Source organism: Hyperolius riggenbachi, chromosome 3 (assembly GCF_040937935.1).
Source record: "Hyperolius riggenbachi isolate aHypRig1 chromosome 3, aHypRig1.pri, whole genome shotgun sequence".
Taxonomy (NCBI): Eukaryota; Metazoa; Chordata; class Amphibia; order Anura; family Hyperoliidae; genus Hyperolius; species Hyperolius riggenbachi.
The window spans coordinates 265,620,614-265,638,255 of NC_090648.1; the positions used below are offsets into that span (position 1 = coordinate 265,620,614).

General features: G+C 37.6%; 1 protein-coding gene and 1 long non-coding RNA gene across 2 annotated transcripts in view; both read right to left on the reverse strand.

Annotated features, from left to right (window-relative positions):
* LOC137562298 (mucin-19-like) overlaps window positions 1-7,802 on the reverse strand; it is a 177,343-nt gene extending 169,541 nt beyond the window's left edge. Inside the window, exons 1-5 of the mRNA XM_068273632.1 lie at window positions 7,758-7,802; window positions 7,152-7,241; window positions 3,443-3,527; window positions 3,226-3,357; window positions 685-834 (exon numbers count right to left, since the gene is read on the reverse strand). Coding sequence (XP_068129733.1) covers window positions 685-834; window positions 3,226-3,357; window positions 3,443-3,527; window positions 7,152-7,241; window positions 7,758-7,802 — 502 coding nt within the window. The remainder of the gene's footprint in view (window positions 1-684; window positions 835-3,225; window positions 3,358-3,442; window positions 3,528-7,151; window positions 7,242-7,757) is intronic.
* Window positions 7,803-9,703: 1,901 nt separating this feature from the next.
* On the reverse strand, window positions 9,704-17,417 carry LOC137561394 (uncharacterized). Its single transcript, XR_011029996.1, has 4 exons — window positions 17,301-17,417; window positions 15,319-15,441; window positions 11,126-11,249; window positions 9,704-9,775 (listed from the first exon to the last, which is right to left on the reverse strand). It is a non-coding gene; the product is annotated as an uncharacterized lncRNA (long non-coding RNA).
* Between the last annotated feature and the right edge of the window lie 225 nt (window positions 17,418-17,642).

Genomic DNA, 17,642 nt, shown 5'->3' on the forward strand with positions numbered 1-17,642 from the left:
TTCTTCGGCCACTATTGCATGTGATATCGATCGTAATGTCAGTTGTGGGAGAATCACAGCCGAATCAGCGATGTGATCGAGTAGTGTATGGCCAACTTAATATTAGAACCTGGGATTGTTTAACTTAAATCAAAGGCCATCCCAAATCAAAGGGCAGAATATAACTTGACTCTGGAAGTGATCCACATGCCTTTTTTTTCCCTTTCTTGTTTTTTAAAACTCAAACATGAGATAAATCTTACAGCAGGAAAGTAAATGAGTGCATTTACACCAAGATGAAAAAACAATTCCCCTAATTTTATCAAATTTCCCTCCCGAGTATTTTCAACTGGGAGCAGAAAAGGTATTTTGTACATTTTGTAAGTAAATATTTCTTGCTGGAAAACTCAGAAAAATATTACTGAATCAGGGTCAAGAGAAAAATCAATTTCTCCCAGAAATCTGGATATGAACATCGACTATTATACAGTTCAAAAAAAGATCACAATACTATCTATATAATGTATAACACAATATGAAAAAAAACACCACTTTTAGATTGCTAATGTGAGAAAGTGGTTATGATACTATGTGCAAATATTGGCATAACATTTGAAACAAAGCACCACCATTTGGATCACTACAGTCAATAAATGTCCTACATATGAGGTACACATGCTTAATGCACATTCTAACATAATTTACCATTGTCCAAGTTCATGCATTTTGATGGCTCTGTAGTAGGACATGGTAACTGTGCCCAAGATGAAGAAAATCCTTCTGCAGTCGATTCTAATATATTCCTGCTGGACATAAAGTCATCCTCTGCATTATGATTGTAAGATCCACAAAGCCCTTAATAAAAAGACAAAGATGAGAACAAATTATTTTTACTTCAGTAGATATTTGTATTACAAGAGTTAATGTGGTGTATGTATTTGTGTGCCTGTGTGTCTATGTGTGTGTTCTGTCTCCTTAGCATTCCTCCCTAATAGTCGTTGCTTGCTGTTTTTGCTTTGGTGGCTAAGTCAGAAATTACAATTATTGTCAGTAGTGTTGGGAAACTCCTTTTTGTTTAGATTTTATACCACTTTAGAAAGTATTTACATTTTCCTGTCTTTGTATAGCCAGGATGAGTCAGCCTGCACCCCTACCGAACTCCCCTGGCACTGCTGTTCCCTGTAAGCTCTATGCCACTTTGAGCCATACAGACCCAATATACCAGGACTGCTGCCATTCTCCTCTGCTTCTGAATTCTTAAATGAACACCAAATCCCCAGCAGAAGCATCTATATAGCGCTTGCTGGGGTAGACCAATGAGAATCTGCATTAGAATCCCTAGGAGGATTCTCTTTTGTTCACCTAGTGGACCAGTGGGGAGCCCCAACAGCAGCTATGAAAGCTTTTGCCAAGGCTTGAGTGTTCCTTTTCAGAAGTTGGAAGCAGAGGAGAGTGACATAGGTGGTCCCAGCGGGTCGACTCAAGCTGGCGTGAAGCGATGGGAAGCAAGGGTGCTAGGATGAAGCAGCGATGTGTGAGTGACAGACAGGGAGCTGTATGGCTCTAGGTCTGGACGGTAGGTAACAGAGGCAGATCTCCTGAGGAAGCGAGGTAGCAGTGCCATAGTGCTAAAAGACAGCACCACAGCACAAAACCTAGCTCCCCATATAGGAACAAAGGAACAACAATCAGGTGAATACAGTAGCTGTTATTCATCTGAGGGCTGGGGCACATCGAGTGGCTTTTTGAGCATTTCTGCAGCCACTTGCGGCTGCAAATACGCTAGGGTAATGCATTTCAATGGGGGTGTGCACACCACAGTGGGAGGCGTTTTGCAGAAACGAATCCTCCCGGGATGAGGCATTTTTTGGATTGCGGAGGCGTTTCTGCCTCATTGTTAAGGATAGGAAAAACGCAAACCGCTCTGAAAAACGGCAGATCAGAGCGGTTTGCCAAGCGGTTTTGTTACAAAAGCTGCTCAGTAACAGCTTTACTGTAACAATATATGAAATGTACTACACTGAAATCCGCAGCAGCAATCTGCAAAACGCTAGCAAAACGCCTCATAAAAATAAAAAAAGGCTTTTAAAAATCTGCTAGCATTTTGCGGATCTGCTAGCGGGTTTTGGTGTGCACCAGGCCTCAGTGAGGCTCTTCTCCCCCCCGGTTAAAGCAGACAATAAGATCTGCTGTAAAATAGTGAGCAATGTCAGGGCATAAGAAGCATCGCCTCAAATTAAATTTGCCTCACTTTGTGTTAAAACACTGTGAAAGGACACGAACAACCTTTTAATTTGACTATCATACATTTTTTTTAGAGTACTGATAAAGCAAATTTTTTTTTAAAAAACTAGACATACAGATGTAATAGTGTGCTGCCAATATGTTGCAGTTAAAAGTCCTAGAATTGCGCATGCGTGATTCCATAACACCATGTGCTCAATTGAAGACAGCTCCCTCAATTTCCCATTGCCCATCCTTAATTATTTGAAGTCTTAACATTCCCTGCAGAGATATGGTAAGCTTCTCATTCCATGTTGATGCCATTTGTTGCTACAACAATACATCAGGGGGTTAAGCACAACACCAGAACATTTCCTCTTGCAGTTTAATGGTGTTTGGACTCAAATTCTGGTGGAAGGCTAATATTTTAAATATTTAGACAAGCCCCAGTTTAATTAAACACAACCATGTTCGAGCAACCTACGTGAAGGCTACATTCTTTATTAAGTAGGTATGGCCAACAAGATGCAAATAATGTTGATTTGATGCAGGATTGTGCAATATTTCTGCCACATTAAAGTAATACAACTTGAAAATGGATCAACTGAATGGAATGCAATTGGATCATTTTCAAGCTGAATACATTTGCATAAACAATTGCATAATTCAGCATTAACTCTGAAATATTTGCATTTCATTGACATAACAAGGAGTAAGGAGTTTCGTATTTTTAAGGGGGCAGGGGTGTGGCAAATTAACTCACCTGCTCCACTTCTTTCCCGCAGACACCTATGACTATGTAATAAACTTTCATAATCACTACTTCAATACAGCAAAATCTCTATTTGGATATATAAAGATTTTGCTTTCTACAAAGAGGTTTACACTATGCGTAAACAGTCATTGGACTGTTTACGCATAGTGTAAACCTCTTTGTAGAAAGCAAAATCTGTCTGGCAATTGCTAACACATTTATATATCACTAATCTTTTTTCAGTGTGGTAAATATCTGAACTTGCTTACCCTTTGTAGTTTTAGATCCAGTACTTGGAAGTAAGATCATCATTTCTAATATCCCCTTAAGTGTTAATAATATCTCTACATCATTTGTTGTTATAGAAATAACTTTTTCAAGTTGAACGATGCTTGTTTGCCCTGAAAGGAAACATTTTTGCACAGTGGTTAATATATTGCAGGATCCATGTGATTTTGCAATCTAAAAAATGTGAGACTAATTTACCAGACTCATAGCGTTGTTGTTTTATAAGGCCAGCATCTGAGGTGACCCCATCCATTCCAATCACAAACTTAGTCTTATCACTATTCTGTATGTTAACAAAAGAGAAAAGAGAGACAGAATTGGTATTAGTTACACAACAGAACACATTTCCCATCCTCCATTGGTTGTCAGTAGAGTCTGCACCTTAGTACCTGGGATGTATGTGAAAAGAGAACTGGTGCTGGAGCTAGTAGCTTTGTTAACGTTTCACTTCAGGGGTACTTAAAAGATCCCTGCAGTAGTCAAAGGGGCAGAAAGTGACTAATCTTTGTAAGGGTTGCATGTATTTGTCAGAATCAGGTATAGTAGCTTTGATTGCTCCACCTGTTACTTGGATAATGAGGTCATTTTACAGCTAATACATGCCAACACCCACCTCTGGGTGACCCTCCAATAACAGCCTGACACAGTATAAAAGCTTTAATACAAGGAACCGCACATCAAACAGTTTGTATAATATTATTATTATATTATTATATACTGTATTATACAAACAGTTTGATGTGCAGTTCCTTGGATTAAAGCTTTTACTTACTCTGGAAAGTGGTCGGCCATCATTCCTGTGGTGTCAGCTGGATATCAGCCCAAAAGCTAGATTCACCTGGTCTGTGAGGCGGCAACAATCCAGTGGGCCTCAGTCTTGTTGATTGCAAATGTGGAAGAGCATATACTGTTTTTTGCCCCTATAAGCACATGCAGGGTGTTATTGCTTTGCTGAGTGTTACAGTAGTATGCTACGCCAGCTTTGTCTTCTCTTTAGGACCAGTATTTTGTGGAGGGTGCACTGTGGTCATATACATCTTTCTAATACCATTATCTGGAACAGTGTCTGTGTGCGCACCCGCTTATTGCAGAGACTTTTATATACAGACTATTTATGTGGCTGGCGCAGTTTCCTTCAACATTGCAAAGATCCATGTTGAACATTCGGGGTTGGATAAGTTCAGGGTCCAAGGGGCACAAACACTTATTCTTGACTGTGACTTTAATTTCTGATACTCAACATATAAAGAATCAACTTTTTTCCACAAAAAATATTCTGTCTATGGGACGGTGGAATGATAATTAAAACATTTGCAAACATTTTTATTAGTGAAACCTATATAAATAATTAAATACAGCTTGCTTTTGCTCATGTTTGAAAAATGGGAAAATTATACAAAGAGGACTTTCCTATACAGACAGGATAGTATTGATCATTCAGTAACAATGAGATCTGTGAAAAGATGGCATGAGCTTCCCAGAACCCTGGTCTTAGCATCATTAATTCTGTCAGATTAGTGGAAGAGGCACAAGCAACTGCGACAGCCTAAACCCACAGGAGAACAGTTGTTAATTCTCCTAAATCTTAAAGCAATCTACTTTCTGAGTTCCTTAAAGGGGCACTACAGCGAAAAACTGTAAAATTTAAATTATGTGCAAACATGTACAAATAAGAAGGACCTTTTTTCTAAAGTAAAATGAGCCATAAATGACTTTCCTCCTATGTTGCTTTCACTTACAGTAAGTAGTAGAAATCTCACAGAAGTGACAGGTTTTGGACTAGTCCATCTCTTCATAGGGGATTCTCAGCAAGGCTTTTATTTTTTATAAAGATATTCGCTAAAAAGGATTTAAACAATGATGCTGGCCAGCTTCCCTACTCCCTACACCAGTTTTTTGACAGTTGGACAAAGCAACTGCCATTCATTAAGTGCTTTTCAAAATAAATACATCCCTGAGAATCCCCTATAAAGACATGGACTAGACCAAAACCTGTCACTTCAGTCAGATTTCTACTACCTACTGTAAGTGACAGCAACATAGGAGAAAAGTAATTTATGGCCCATTTTTCTCTGGAAAAAAATGTACTTCTTATTTGTATATGTTTGCACATCTTTTAAATTTTACAGTTTTTCGCTGTAGTGCCCCTTTAAGAAAACTGTGCATGTGTTCCTCCAGAATCAGTGGTGACACTATGGCCCATATGCAATTCGCTTTTTCTCCTGAGTTTTTTTCCTAGGGCAGTAATAGGCAAACTTGGCTCTCCAGCTGTTAAGGAACTGACAGCCACAGTCATGATTCATGAAGGCAAATGCATTGTGGGACTTGTAGTTTCTTAACAGCTGGAGAGCCAAGTTTGTCTATCACTGTCCTAGGTGATATTTCACACCTTGTTATAAAATGTCTTTTAACCGGCCATGTGTCAGCGGGAGGGAAATTTTTATTACAAACTTGTTTTATATAGTGTAGCTAGCACTAGGCTAGCTACACATGCGCCCCAAGTCCCCGACACCGCTCTGATCCCCCCAATTGCTGCCGGCTATATTTACCTAGCCGTGATCCCGCGAGAACTGCAACTTCCCCGAACAGCTTCTGTCGTCACTATGGCGATGATCGGACATGACGTCTGATGTCATCGGCGTCATGCGCAGTCCCGATCCTCCCTATAGCAATGCCTAGAGGCTATTGGAGAGGCTGCGCCATCCCGAGTTCCAGGGGGAGGTATGTATAAGGGCGTCGATCGGGGGGATTAGAGGGTGCCGGTGACAATCGGGGGCAACATGTAGCTAGCCAAGTGCTAGCTACATGATCTAAAACAATTTGTATTAAAAAAAAAATACCCAGGGCCATGGGATCCCCTGCGGCGGTATGGACGAGCCGAGCTTGTCCATACCACTCAGGTGGTTAAACCACCAGCAAGCAAGAAAATACTCAAAATAATTTTAATAGTACTTTTTCACCAACTTTGGACTCTTTTTCAGTTTTGAAATGCAGAAAACTTATTTTAAAGAGAATATGAAAATTATCTCATAGGAGATAACTCAGGAGAAAAGTTAATTGCATGTGGGCATATAGGCCTTATTTCATTCACTTTTTCTCCTACGTTTTCTCCTAGGAGGATTACTTTTCCTCTTTTGTTTAAAATAACTTTTCAGCTTTCTGCAATTAAAAAAATTACCAACATTTAGGCAAAAAAAAAAAGTACCGGCATTTTCTTGCTTGTTGGTGGTGTAAAAGGCATTTTATTGATAAGAGCCCATATGCAATTAACTTTTTCTCCTTAGTTTTTTCCTTTTTCATCTTGTTTTTAAGTCCCTTTTACACCTGCAGGTGAAACCTGTGGTGGGTTACCCTATTTAAGGGGCCACAAAAGCAATTAAAGTCTATGGAGACTTTCAGACTTATCGCAGTTCGTTGCAGTGTGTCGGATGCATCCAAGCCAATTCAAGGGCAGCAGTGCATTACTACAAGCACCGCGCTTAATCTATGATGCTTGTAGGAATGGAAGTCTATGGGTGATGCAGCTAGTGTGATAAGGTGTGAAAATATCACCTAGGAGAAAACTCAGGAAAAAAGTGAATTACATATGGGCCAAAGTGTTAAAATATCATCTAGGAGAAAAGGTGAATTGGATAAGGGCCTATATCTTTATTTGATTTAGTTTTTTCCTCCGTTTATATACTTTGTAGGTTGTGAATTTCCAAGTCAAAACTAATAATTACAATATATTTATAGCTTCTTCACTTCAGACCATTTTTTCACAAGTGCCTAATATTTTTGCAAGGTTCTATAACTCTGGCAATCATTTTCACTGTTTAGTGTCTTTTAGATAATGTCCTGTGTATTTGACCACCCAAGATGTGCTAGACTGAATGTTAGCATACTAAGTGAAGTGCATCTCACTTACCACATCAGGAATAAATGTCACACTCTTCAGAGACGTTGCAGTCTGAGGATTTTTTGTTTCAATCTCACCAGAAATAACCCAGTTGTTATCCTGTGTGGAAGAACAGATATATTTATTACAAAAAAAAAAATACTACAGAATCACCATTTAATTCCCTTTCTTCATTCTCATTTCTAAGTTAAAAAAAAGAACCCCTGCTCTCCCAGTTACTGGTATCTCTCTTATCTTCTGTATCCTCTGTACCCTTGCTTATGAAACTGTAAATCTGATAGAGCAGAATTGTCTTCCCCTAGTGTTATGTTTCTGTTATTATTTATCATGAGTTCATTATTTAGACACGTCCATAATGTATAGTTTAGTGCTGTGTAATATACTGACACTTTATATTTAAAAATATCAAAATTATGATAATGATAACTTTTTTTTTTTATTTGACGACTAATACGGTGATGTTCCATTCTCACCTCCAGCTGTGTGGTTAATTTTCATCAAAAACCCAGTTGAATTCATATATTAAAACCCAAGTGAAACTAGTACAGTGCATGGACACTAGATTTGTTTTTATTATTATTATTATTTTATTTATTTTTTAGAAAATTGGTTTACACTTTTAAAATTTCTTAGGATAAGGATTTCTATAACAACTAGCATGTCCCTTGTGTTTCAAACAACCAAACAAAAAGTAGGGAGATGCATTGGATAATAGTGACTCGTGTCCAGTGAGTTGGAGTGCACTTTGGATGAGTAGTCATTGTTTTCTGATTAAAGGATGTTTGGCAGAGAGTTAAAGCAGTGATGGTAACACATCATCATTTAACCATACTCAGCAACATTCACAGTTCTACTAATTGTAAATAAGTACTATTTTTAGAAGAATTTAAATAATTTGCATGAATGCAGATGAATGTAATGAAGCAACAGATATACAAATACATTACAGTAGAACTCTATTCTGAATTTAAATTGTTCGTTTTCACAGGAGCAGTAAGAACATTCATCAGCATTTGCTGATCTGTGTGTCCCACACAAGGGATATCTATACCCCTTTCTTTTTTTTCATGGACTGTAGTTAAGAAAGAGAGCGAGCAGAATTTCATAAGTGGAAAATCATATATTTTTCACGTTGGCAAAACGAAAAAATAATAATAATAATTATGTGTCCCCATTACAGAGATCTCAATTCACTTATTGTTCTGTGTTACCTAAGATTTTGGTCAGGAATTTATGGTACATAAATCATCCTAACTTGAACATCAAGTTAAAATCAACCGGACAGAGACTCTAACTTTTCAGCACTTTCAAATGTATGGATGGATGGATGTGATAATCTTATATCAGCATGTATTTGTGAGTACTTTTTATATGTTTATTTGTAGACACTATTTTATTAACCTGAAGAAGCGGGTGTATCCCGAGAAACACGTTGTTAATTTTGCTGTCCAATAAATTAAATCTTTAACTTCTGTATTGAGGTAAGACTGTTCCTTACACATACTAATATCTTCATTACGGTTTATTGTTCACTTATACTTAAGCACCTCCTCCCACCCTGTATTTTCAGCACTTCATTTACTAGAACAGCAAATGGCTGGAAATCCACAATGATATATTTAACATACATGCTCATATGCATACCTGTGGTCCCACCCTCTTGGGAAAACGACAATATTTCCTTTTAAAATATATTTACTGCTTCAGGCTCTTCCATTTGGTAACATAGGTTTTCCCCATGATCTGCCTTATCTGCCTATGAACAACCATCTGATTCAAGAGAGATGGAACAGCACCTCGGCAATCCTCTGTGGGTGTGCGAGAACCAACCCCTTGTACCAACAGGGTGAAGATCCGTCTTGTTTGAAAATAATGGTCCGCACTACATCTAAGTATAAATCAGCCTTGTTGAAGATCCATAAAATGCTGTGTAGCAGCTGCTACACAGCATTTTATGGATCTTCAACAAAACTAATTCATACTTGGATGTGGTGCGGACCATTATCTTCGAACAATATGAACAACCATCTCGCTTATCTCACAGAAGTGTTTATTCAGTAGATAGGAATGGAAAGTCCATATTGGCTAAATAAAATACACGCAATGCTGGTTATTATGTTTGATTTTTAGAGCAGTCAGATCACAGTCAGATCAGATTTTGGAGTCATGTGATACTATTGGTGAAATTTGAAATTTTGGAGAATTCTGGAGAATCTAGAACTGCAAAAAGGTCCAAGCCATTGGATACATTCTCTTTCAGTATATGTTAGTTATTATAGCTACATATTGGTAGTGATGAACAAAAATTACCCTAACATGGAATACTACACTGATTCAAAGAAAGGTACCTATTCAATTTCACAATCAAAGCCTCTGGGTACTAGTAAATAATCCAGCTGCTGGCTAATTGATTCATTTACTCATCACTAAAGTGAACAATAAATATAACTGACTATCTAAATGTGTTTATTGACAACACAATCCAGGTACTCACAGCTAAAATGATATATTGACAATCTCCATACAGATCATATTGCTTCTCATCAAACGTAGTAATATGTAATCCATGTTTAATCTTGCATATTCCAGGACAATTTTCATCTGAACAACTCCATTTTCCACCTATACAGGAACTAAACATTGGACAATTCACATTTTGTCATTTTTTGAATCATAACACATGCACATAAAAAAAAATTCTGCTAGCTAGCAATTGCAATTTTAACAATGGAGCAAATAAAAAAACCTAGCTGGGTTTCTCACAATTACTAGTATCAATGGCTGCTGTATAATTAATGAAGAATAATATGTGAATATTTTATATAGGAAATATATTATTCTTTTTCCTCTTGTGTTCATCCAAAACTGCAAACCTGAACATCATGTACAATATTTAATAGGTAGGCTTAATGTTATAAATTTCATTATTAACACATCAAAGAGGTAAATTAGGAAATATGAAATGCTTACCTTTTATTTAAGTAGAAGACATTGTATTCAAGGTTGCATTTAAATTGCCTATTTATGAATTCCATGTATGAATGATATAAGCAATATTAAAATTTGTACGCTGGTACACACACACTACCTATTTTTAGCAAAGTACTGCCAGACATGAAGCAAAAATATTGGAGCTACGTTCATTCCAAGTATTGGTGAACCCAACAAATATAAAAATGGAATATTAAAACACATGAAGTTCTTTCTTTGAGCATTATCAAACTTAGTGGAAATAAGCTTTGAGAGATTTCAATAAGAGCTTTTAAAATTCCATCCTTTCTCTTTACAGGGCCTGGCTTATAAAGATTATACAGGGCTAAAGAACACTGCATTGATCCTGCAGACCTGGCCTTGATTTATTTAATACCATTTACTAGGTGGAAACCTTTTCCCATCCTCAGTGAATAATTTCAGACCACAGCAGGAGTTACTGAAGTTAGTCATATACACAAGGTTGCAGAGTCATGAATCTGTAATTTACGTAGAACTCATCATCAACCAAATATACTACAGTATTTTGAACCTTCTCTTGTATTGTCCTGTGGTCTTGCCAACACAGACCGTCCATGTGGACATTTCATTGCCAACAGTTTGTGACTGATGCCAAACAGACATCTCACTATTCTCCAGGCTAGTGGCATGTTCTGTTGCTATGTGAAGTAGTGCACAATGGAGCAGGCAGGGTGAGGGAGAGGACAATGCCCTTGGCAGCACTCGGTCTGCCGCTGGCCGATGCATGAAGGGTGGTTGCTGGGCACCATACATACGCTTGGCCAAAAATCATCTAGCAGGTCTACGCAGCTTACCGTAAGTAAATTTACACCTTTAGGGGAACATACCATGTGTTGGTTATTTATTGCTAGTGTAAAGAGGTTTTAGACTTTATAGTCACAAAATATAACTGCATTCAGAATAATACATTGATTTTGACTAGGATTGCCTACTATCAAGATTCCAAATTTTCCAAAAGTTTTAATATTTACCATTCTGATTCACAAGGACCTTGCCGTTTTGCATATGGTGGATATATGTCCCCTTTATAAAGACAGGGACAATCAGTGACACTCACACATGCATTGCTTCCTCCGATGTCATCCACCACTAAACCTATAGGCAGTACAAAACAAAAACAAACAAAAAAACAAATATATTATTTTGTATTTAATAAAAGGAAGGTAGGAAGGTGAAGTTAGTAATGTAACACTATTGCACTCTTAATTAAGAAGCAACGTAGAACTGATTTAATTATTTGCGTGTAGTCCAGTCTTAGTCATGGAGAGAATCTGTAGATAGAACAACAAAAGTTGTTTAGGTAATATCTTAAAGGTACTAATTAAAAGTCTCACCTAAACAACTTTTTTTGTCTCCTGATTTAATTATGTAATAGTTACTTTCATCCATAAAAGTGGTCTGAAAGCCAGCATTTCTACTTTGCGCTAAAAGATTCCTCACAGCTTGAAGGCTACTATCCCAGAATTTTTTTTTTAAGCAGAACATCACTGAAATGGTTAAATAAAGCACTTTGTCCTGCTATTCAGCTTCAAATCTGCATCCAAACTGGAGATAACAGTATCTTTGTTTACACTCCAACATTGTTACAATGTGTGTAAACACAGTGTAACAAGTGAAAAGGAACTCTCTGTGAAGCTCTCTGTGCTTCAGACACACACACACAGTTCAGAATAGCTCATCAGAAGATGTTAATATATAATAAAAAGCAGTTGGAATAAAATGCAATGACAGCTTTTAGGGCAGGACAAACTACACTTTGGAAACTTGTTATTTGTAAACAGACAATATTACTTATGCACAAAAGCAAATATGATAACCGTATGAGTAATAAAAAGTAGGAAAACACATTTTTATTGAATGCTATGTCGGAGTTTCAGACCACTTTAATGGATCACGATCACAAAAAATGTAACAATTCAAATACATATATACAGTGGAGGAAATAATTATTTGACCCCTCACTGATTTTGTAAGTTTGCCCAATGACAAAGAAATGAAAAGTCTCAGAACAGTATCATTTCAATGGTAGGTTTATTTTAACAGTGGCAGATAGCACATCAAAAGGAAAAATCAAAAAAATAACCTTAAATAAAAGATAGCAACTGATTTGCATTTCATTGAGTGAAATAAGTTTTTGAACCCTCTAACAATAAAAGACTTAATACTTAGTGGAAAAACCCTTGTTTGCAAGCACAGAGGCCAAACGTTTCTTGTAGTTGATGACCAAGTTTGCACACATTTTAGGAGGAATGTTGGTCCACTCCTCTTTGCAGATCATCTCTAAATCCCTAAGGTTTCGAGGCTGTCTCTGTGCAACTTTGAGCTTGAGCTCCCTCCATAGGTTTTCTATTGGATTAAGGTCCGGAGACTGACAAGGCCACTCCATGACCTTAATGTGCTTCTTCTTGAGCCACTCCTTTGTTGCCTTTGCTGTATGTTTTGGGTCATTGTCGTGCTGGAACACCCATCCACGACCCATTTTCAGTTTCCTGGCAGAGGGAAGGAGGTTGTCGTTCAGGATTTCACGATACATGGCTCCGTCCATTTTCCCGTTAATGCGATTAAGTTGTCCTGTGCCCTTAGCAGAAAAACACCCCCAAAGCAAAATGTTTCCACCCCCATGCTTGACGGTGGGGACGGTGTTTTGGGGGTCATAGGCAGCATTTTTCTTCCTCCAAACACAGCGAGTTGAGTTAATGCCAAAGAGCTCTATTTTGGTCTCATCAGACCACAGCACCTTCTCCCAGTCACTCACAGAATCATTCAGGTGTTCATTGGCAAACTTCAGACGGGCCTGCACATGTGCCTTCTTGAGCAGGGGGACCTTGCGAGCCCTGCAGGATTTTAATCCATTGCGGTGTAATGTGTTTACAATGGTTTTCTTGGTGACTGTGGTCCCTGCTAATTTGAGGTCATTCACTAACTCCTCCCGTGTAGTTCTAGGATGCTTTTTCACCTTTCTCAGAACCATTGACACCCCACGAGGTGAGATCTTGCGTGGAGCCCCAGAGCGAGGTCGATTGATGGTCATTTTGTGCTCCTTCCATTTTCGAACAATCGCACCAACAGTTGTCACCTTCTCTCCCAGCTTCTTGCTAATGGTTTTGTAGCCCATTCCAGCCTTGTGCAGGTCTACAATTTTGTATCTGACATCCTTGGACAGCTCTTTGGTCTTTCCCATGTTGGAGAGTTTGGAGTCTGCTTGATTGATTGATTCTGTGGACAGGTGTCTTTTATACAGGTGACTAGTTAAGCAAGGTGTCCTTAATGAGGGTGACTAATTGAGTAGAAGTGTCTAACCACTCTGTGGGAGCCAGAACTCTTAATGGTTAGTAGGGGTTCAAAAACTTATTTCACTCAATGAAATGCAAATCAGTTGCTATCTTTTATTTAAGGTTATTTTTTCAATTTTCCTTTTGATGTGCTATCTGCCACTGTTAAAATAAACCTACCATTGAAATAATACTGTTCTGAGACTTTTCATTTCTTTGTCATTGGACAAACTTACAAAATCAGTGAGGGGTCAAATAATTATTTCCTCCACTGTACATGCAAATAAGTTGTATAAATGCACTATACATTACTTTTTTCTATGTCATTTGCATTTAAAGTGCCTAGTATTAATCTTACAGCTGTGCCAGGTTTTATACTAATCAAAACATCATACATTCCTTTAATTTCAAATGCACTTGTGTCAAATGTAATTGTCAGCAGAGGAACAGTCCAACTACCAGAACGGTATACAAGAGTAGTCTGGTTGGCATCTTTTTAAGTGTAATGTGTACACAGTATTTTATGTTTTAAATATTTTCATGAAAGCAGTCCTTTATTTTTTTCAGATAGCATTCCATTTATATGGTTAATCATGATGCAGTTTTAAATAGGGTGTCAAATGTATGCTCATGATGCTCCTGTTTTCCATTTTTAAGTAGCTAATTGTTTGTGGTCCAGTGTTTGTCAGGGAGGAAATCCAAAGACATAACAACAAAAGTTATTTAGGTAATATGACCATCTGTATAACATTTGCTTGCAAGTTTTCAAAACATTAGGTTTCTTCTTCAGGCATGGATCAGAACTGTACAATTCTATTTCTTACATGAATAAACTTATATATGATTCACAGGGTGTACACAGTACATTGAAACGTAATACAATTCAGTTCAGTAAAGTCCCATTTCCATTGAAATGCTAATGAGTGTTTACTCTGATTGTTTGGTGCAATCATTAGATCCAGGCATCGTTTTCACATTTCAAATGAAGTGGGACTTTATTGAACTGAACTGTATCAAGTTTCAAGTTGCTGTGTACCCCCAGTTTATGTATGTAAGAAATAGCTTGATACTGTTCTGGTCCAGTGTCTGAAGAATCATGTATCATGTCTGAAGAAGAAACTTAAAGTGTACCTGAAACGGCGGCCCAGCAATGAAATATACATACCTGGGGCTTCCTCCAGTCCCCCCCCCCCCTCCCCAGCCTAGCTCTTACGCTGTGCTCTTCTGCTTGCCTGCTACTGGCCCCGGAAAATCCGTCAGTCAGGGGCCAGTCAGCGCATGAGCAGTCAGGCCAGGCGCGCTCCCCAGTCTCATTCTGTGCCTGTGCAGTAGTACTGCGCAGGCACAGAAAGCTCCAGGGAGGAAGCACGCACACGGCCGTGCATGTGTAGTTGGCCCCAGACTGGAGGAATTGCGGGCGAATGGGCAAGCACAAGAGGACGGCGTGGGAGTGATCAGGCCGGAGTGAGCTTTAGGAAGCCCCAGATATGTATATTTTATTGTCTCAGGGTCACTTTAAAAATGTTAAAGCTTGCAAGAAAATCTTGTACACTTCGTCATTATAGGTATAAAACAACTTTTGTTGTTATGTCTTCAGATTAAGTAGCTGATAAAATTGGCTATGCACCTGTGTGGACTTGTGTGTGACCCACAGCAAGCCAAAGACAAGCATGCAAAAATCATGTTTGGTCAAATCCTTGCAGGGTATTTAGTTGCAATGGGAGGAATTTTATTTTTCTCCACAGCCATTATGGTACTATGGAATACATAATAATAAGGTCTTGGGCTGGGTTGTATTTATATTGCATATATAAGAATCCAACAAAATATGTTATTAGGATTTGCAAAAAACAAACTTAGAAAGTAAAATTGTATAAACAACTTAATTTAACCTTCGGGACAGGTACAGCCAGCAATAACTCCTTTTTCTTGAATGGAATCAGGATTAGAACATTTTGGCTGAGAGGTTGGTGCGCATTCACTGAAGATCTGGGTTTCTGGACATGTTGGGGTTCCTACAGACATATAAAACATAAGAAAGGTATTTCATTGATAAGGCATGAGACCACTTCCTGAAAACCTAAGAAAAGGTTAATTGAGCATATCACCCCTAGGCCGATATGCAATTAACTTTTTCTACTGAATTATCTCCTAGGAGATAACGGTTCATCTTCAATTTAAAATATCTTTTTAGCACTTTGCAATTGAAAAAGTACCAAAAAGTAGGTGAAACAATACTGTAAAAAATATTTTGAGTATTTGTGTGCTTGCTGGCAGTTAAAGGGCATTTTATTTTCAAATTGTGAAAATATCACATAGGTGAAAAAGTGAATTGCATATGGGAATTAGTCTTTTTTATTTAACAGAAAATCCCCCTAACTAGATAAAGTTGAGAAAATTGCCACGTTTTACTATTAATGCAGAACAGAAAATTACATCCCACAACCAATAAACTAAATCTAGCCATGCATAGGTAAATATCACCAGTTCTATTAATAAACTGTCCAAATACAGTAGCTTACTGAATAGATGAATAACAGCCGGCTGGTCATTGGCAGATTCTATTAACATGATCAAAACTGATGAGACATATCAACCTGTGTATGGCTACTGTCAGGCCATACCATCATGGCCATAATATCTGCCCCACTAGCTGATAAACAATGTATTGACAACTAAGTCTTCATGGCTTTACAAATTCCTTGGTTAGCCTCACTGCAACAATGTGAATTGTGTCAGAAGAAGAAGAGAAGGTCTGCACGTGTCAATGGAATCTTTCCTTTATTTATTATTAGGCAAACATCAGATAGCTAACTTGAATTGTGTGCTATAATGTTAAATCAAAGCTCCATTTTCAAATGGTTCCACTGGAGACTCACTTTGCAACTTATATATGTGCTTCTGTATAACAGGAGGAAAAGGAGCCAAGGAACAATAAAAATACATTAAAGCCAATAAAATCAATTGAGAGATAGCTTACCTCAAGGATGACACAGCAATTAGAAGGAAAAAAATGTATTTGCACTATGGTAACATGTTTCGTTTAATCATCATGTTCATTATCTACCTCCAATACCGTATGTTCAATTAATAAAATATAAGCATGCAGATCAGGAAATGTAAATGAAACGTTACTCTATTGGTCACTTACTTGTTCCAGAATGGTGACTCAGAAACTACTAAGATTAACCAGTCAGCATAAGAACAAGGGCAACTCCCATTTTTTGTAAAAAGCAATGAACATGGTAGCTTCCATATTTCTCTCAGTTTATATACGTATTAATAGTGGGACTACACAGTGTTAGTCCCACTATGTAGCAAAACAATATTAGCATTTCAAACAATTCTCAGTTTATTCGCTCCTGAAATCTAATCACGATTGAGAAGACAACTTAGATGGTTGATTTATTGCCATAATGGAGTATTTTTAACCCATGTACACCTACTATTGGTCTACACTCCTTAGTAGATGAAAACTCAAAAGGTGTAGGCTGGTCTAGACTGCAGTTTCACAATTCAGACTATACCTTTAATAACATTTTGGAAAATCTATATCAAAGGGATTGATAAACAGTTGATAAGAACTATAAATTCTTATCCGTAAGGATACATTTACCATGACTTACTGTAGTGTGTCTTGTCGGACAATATAAGTGCATTGCTAACGTAATGCAATTACAGTATATTGTAATGGTACGTTTACATCATTGCATTAGCGGTGCAGTATGGTTGAAACTATTAGGATGACCTGATGAATGCAGTGTGGTACCGCATAACAGTTGCAGTGAAGCATCCTTTTTATGTGCTGTATGTTTCACTATGATGCGACTTATGATGTCTTGTTTAATATATGTACATGAATCTGAATACATACCGCAAACAATATTTTCATCTGATCTCCAGTCAGTGGTTTCCTCCGTACAACCATCAAACCCACAATATTTAGCTGCTTCAACAAAGGTTGAGCATACACAGGCTCTTTGGTCCTCCTGGTCACAGAGGTCATATTCATTTGCACACATATTAATGTAACTATCCACATCTTGCAATGTAGAAAAGTAGGTGTTCAAAACATAACTGCAATACTGGAAAAAAAAACAAAAACAAATAAATAACAATTGTGGTGCAAGTTCTAAAAAACATCAATAAGTGTTACTCTTCCCTATTCTAATTAAACCTGACTTCAGACAAGAAAAGGTTTATTTTTCATCTTAGA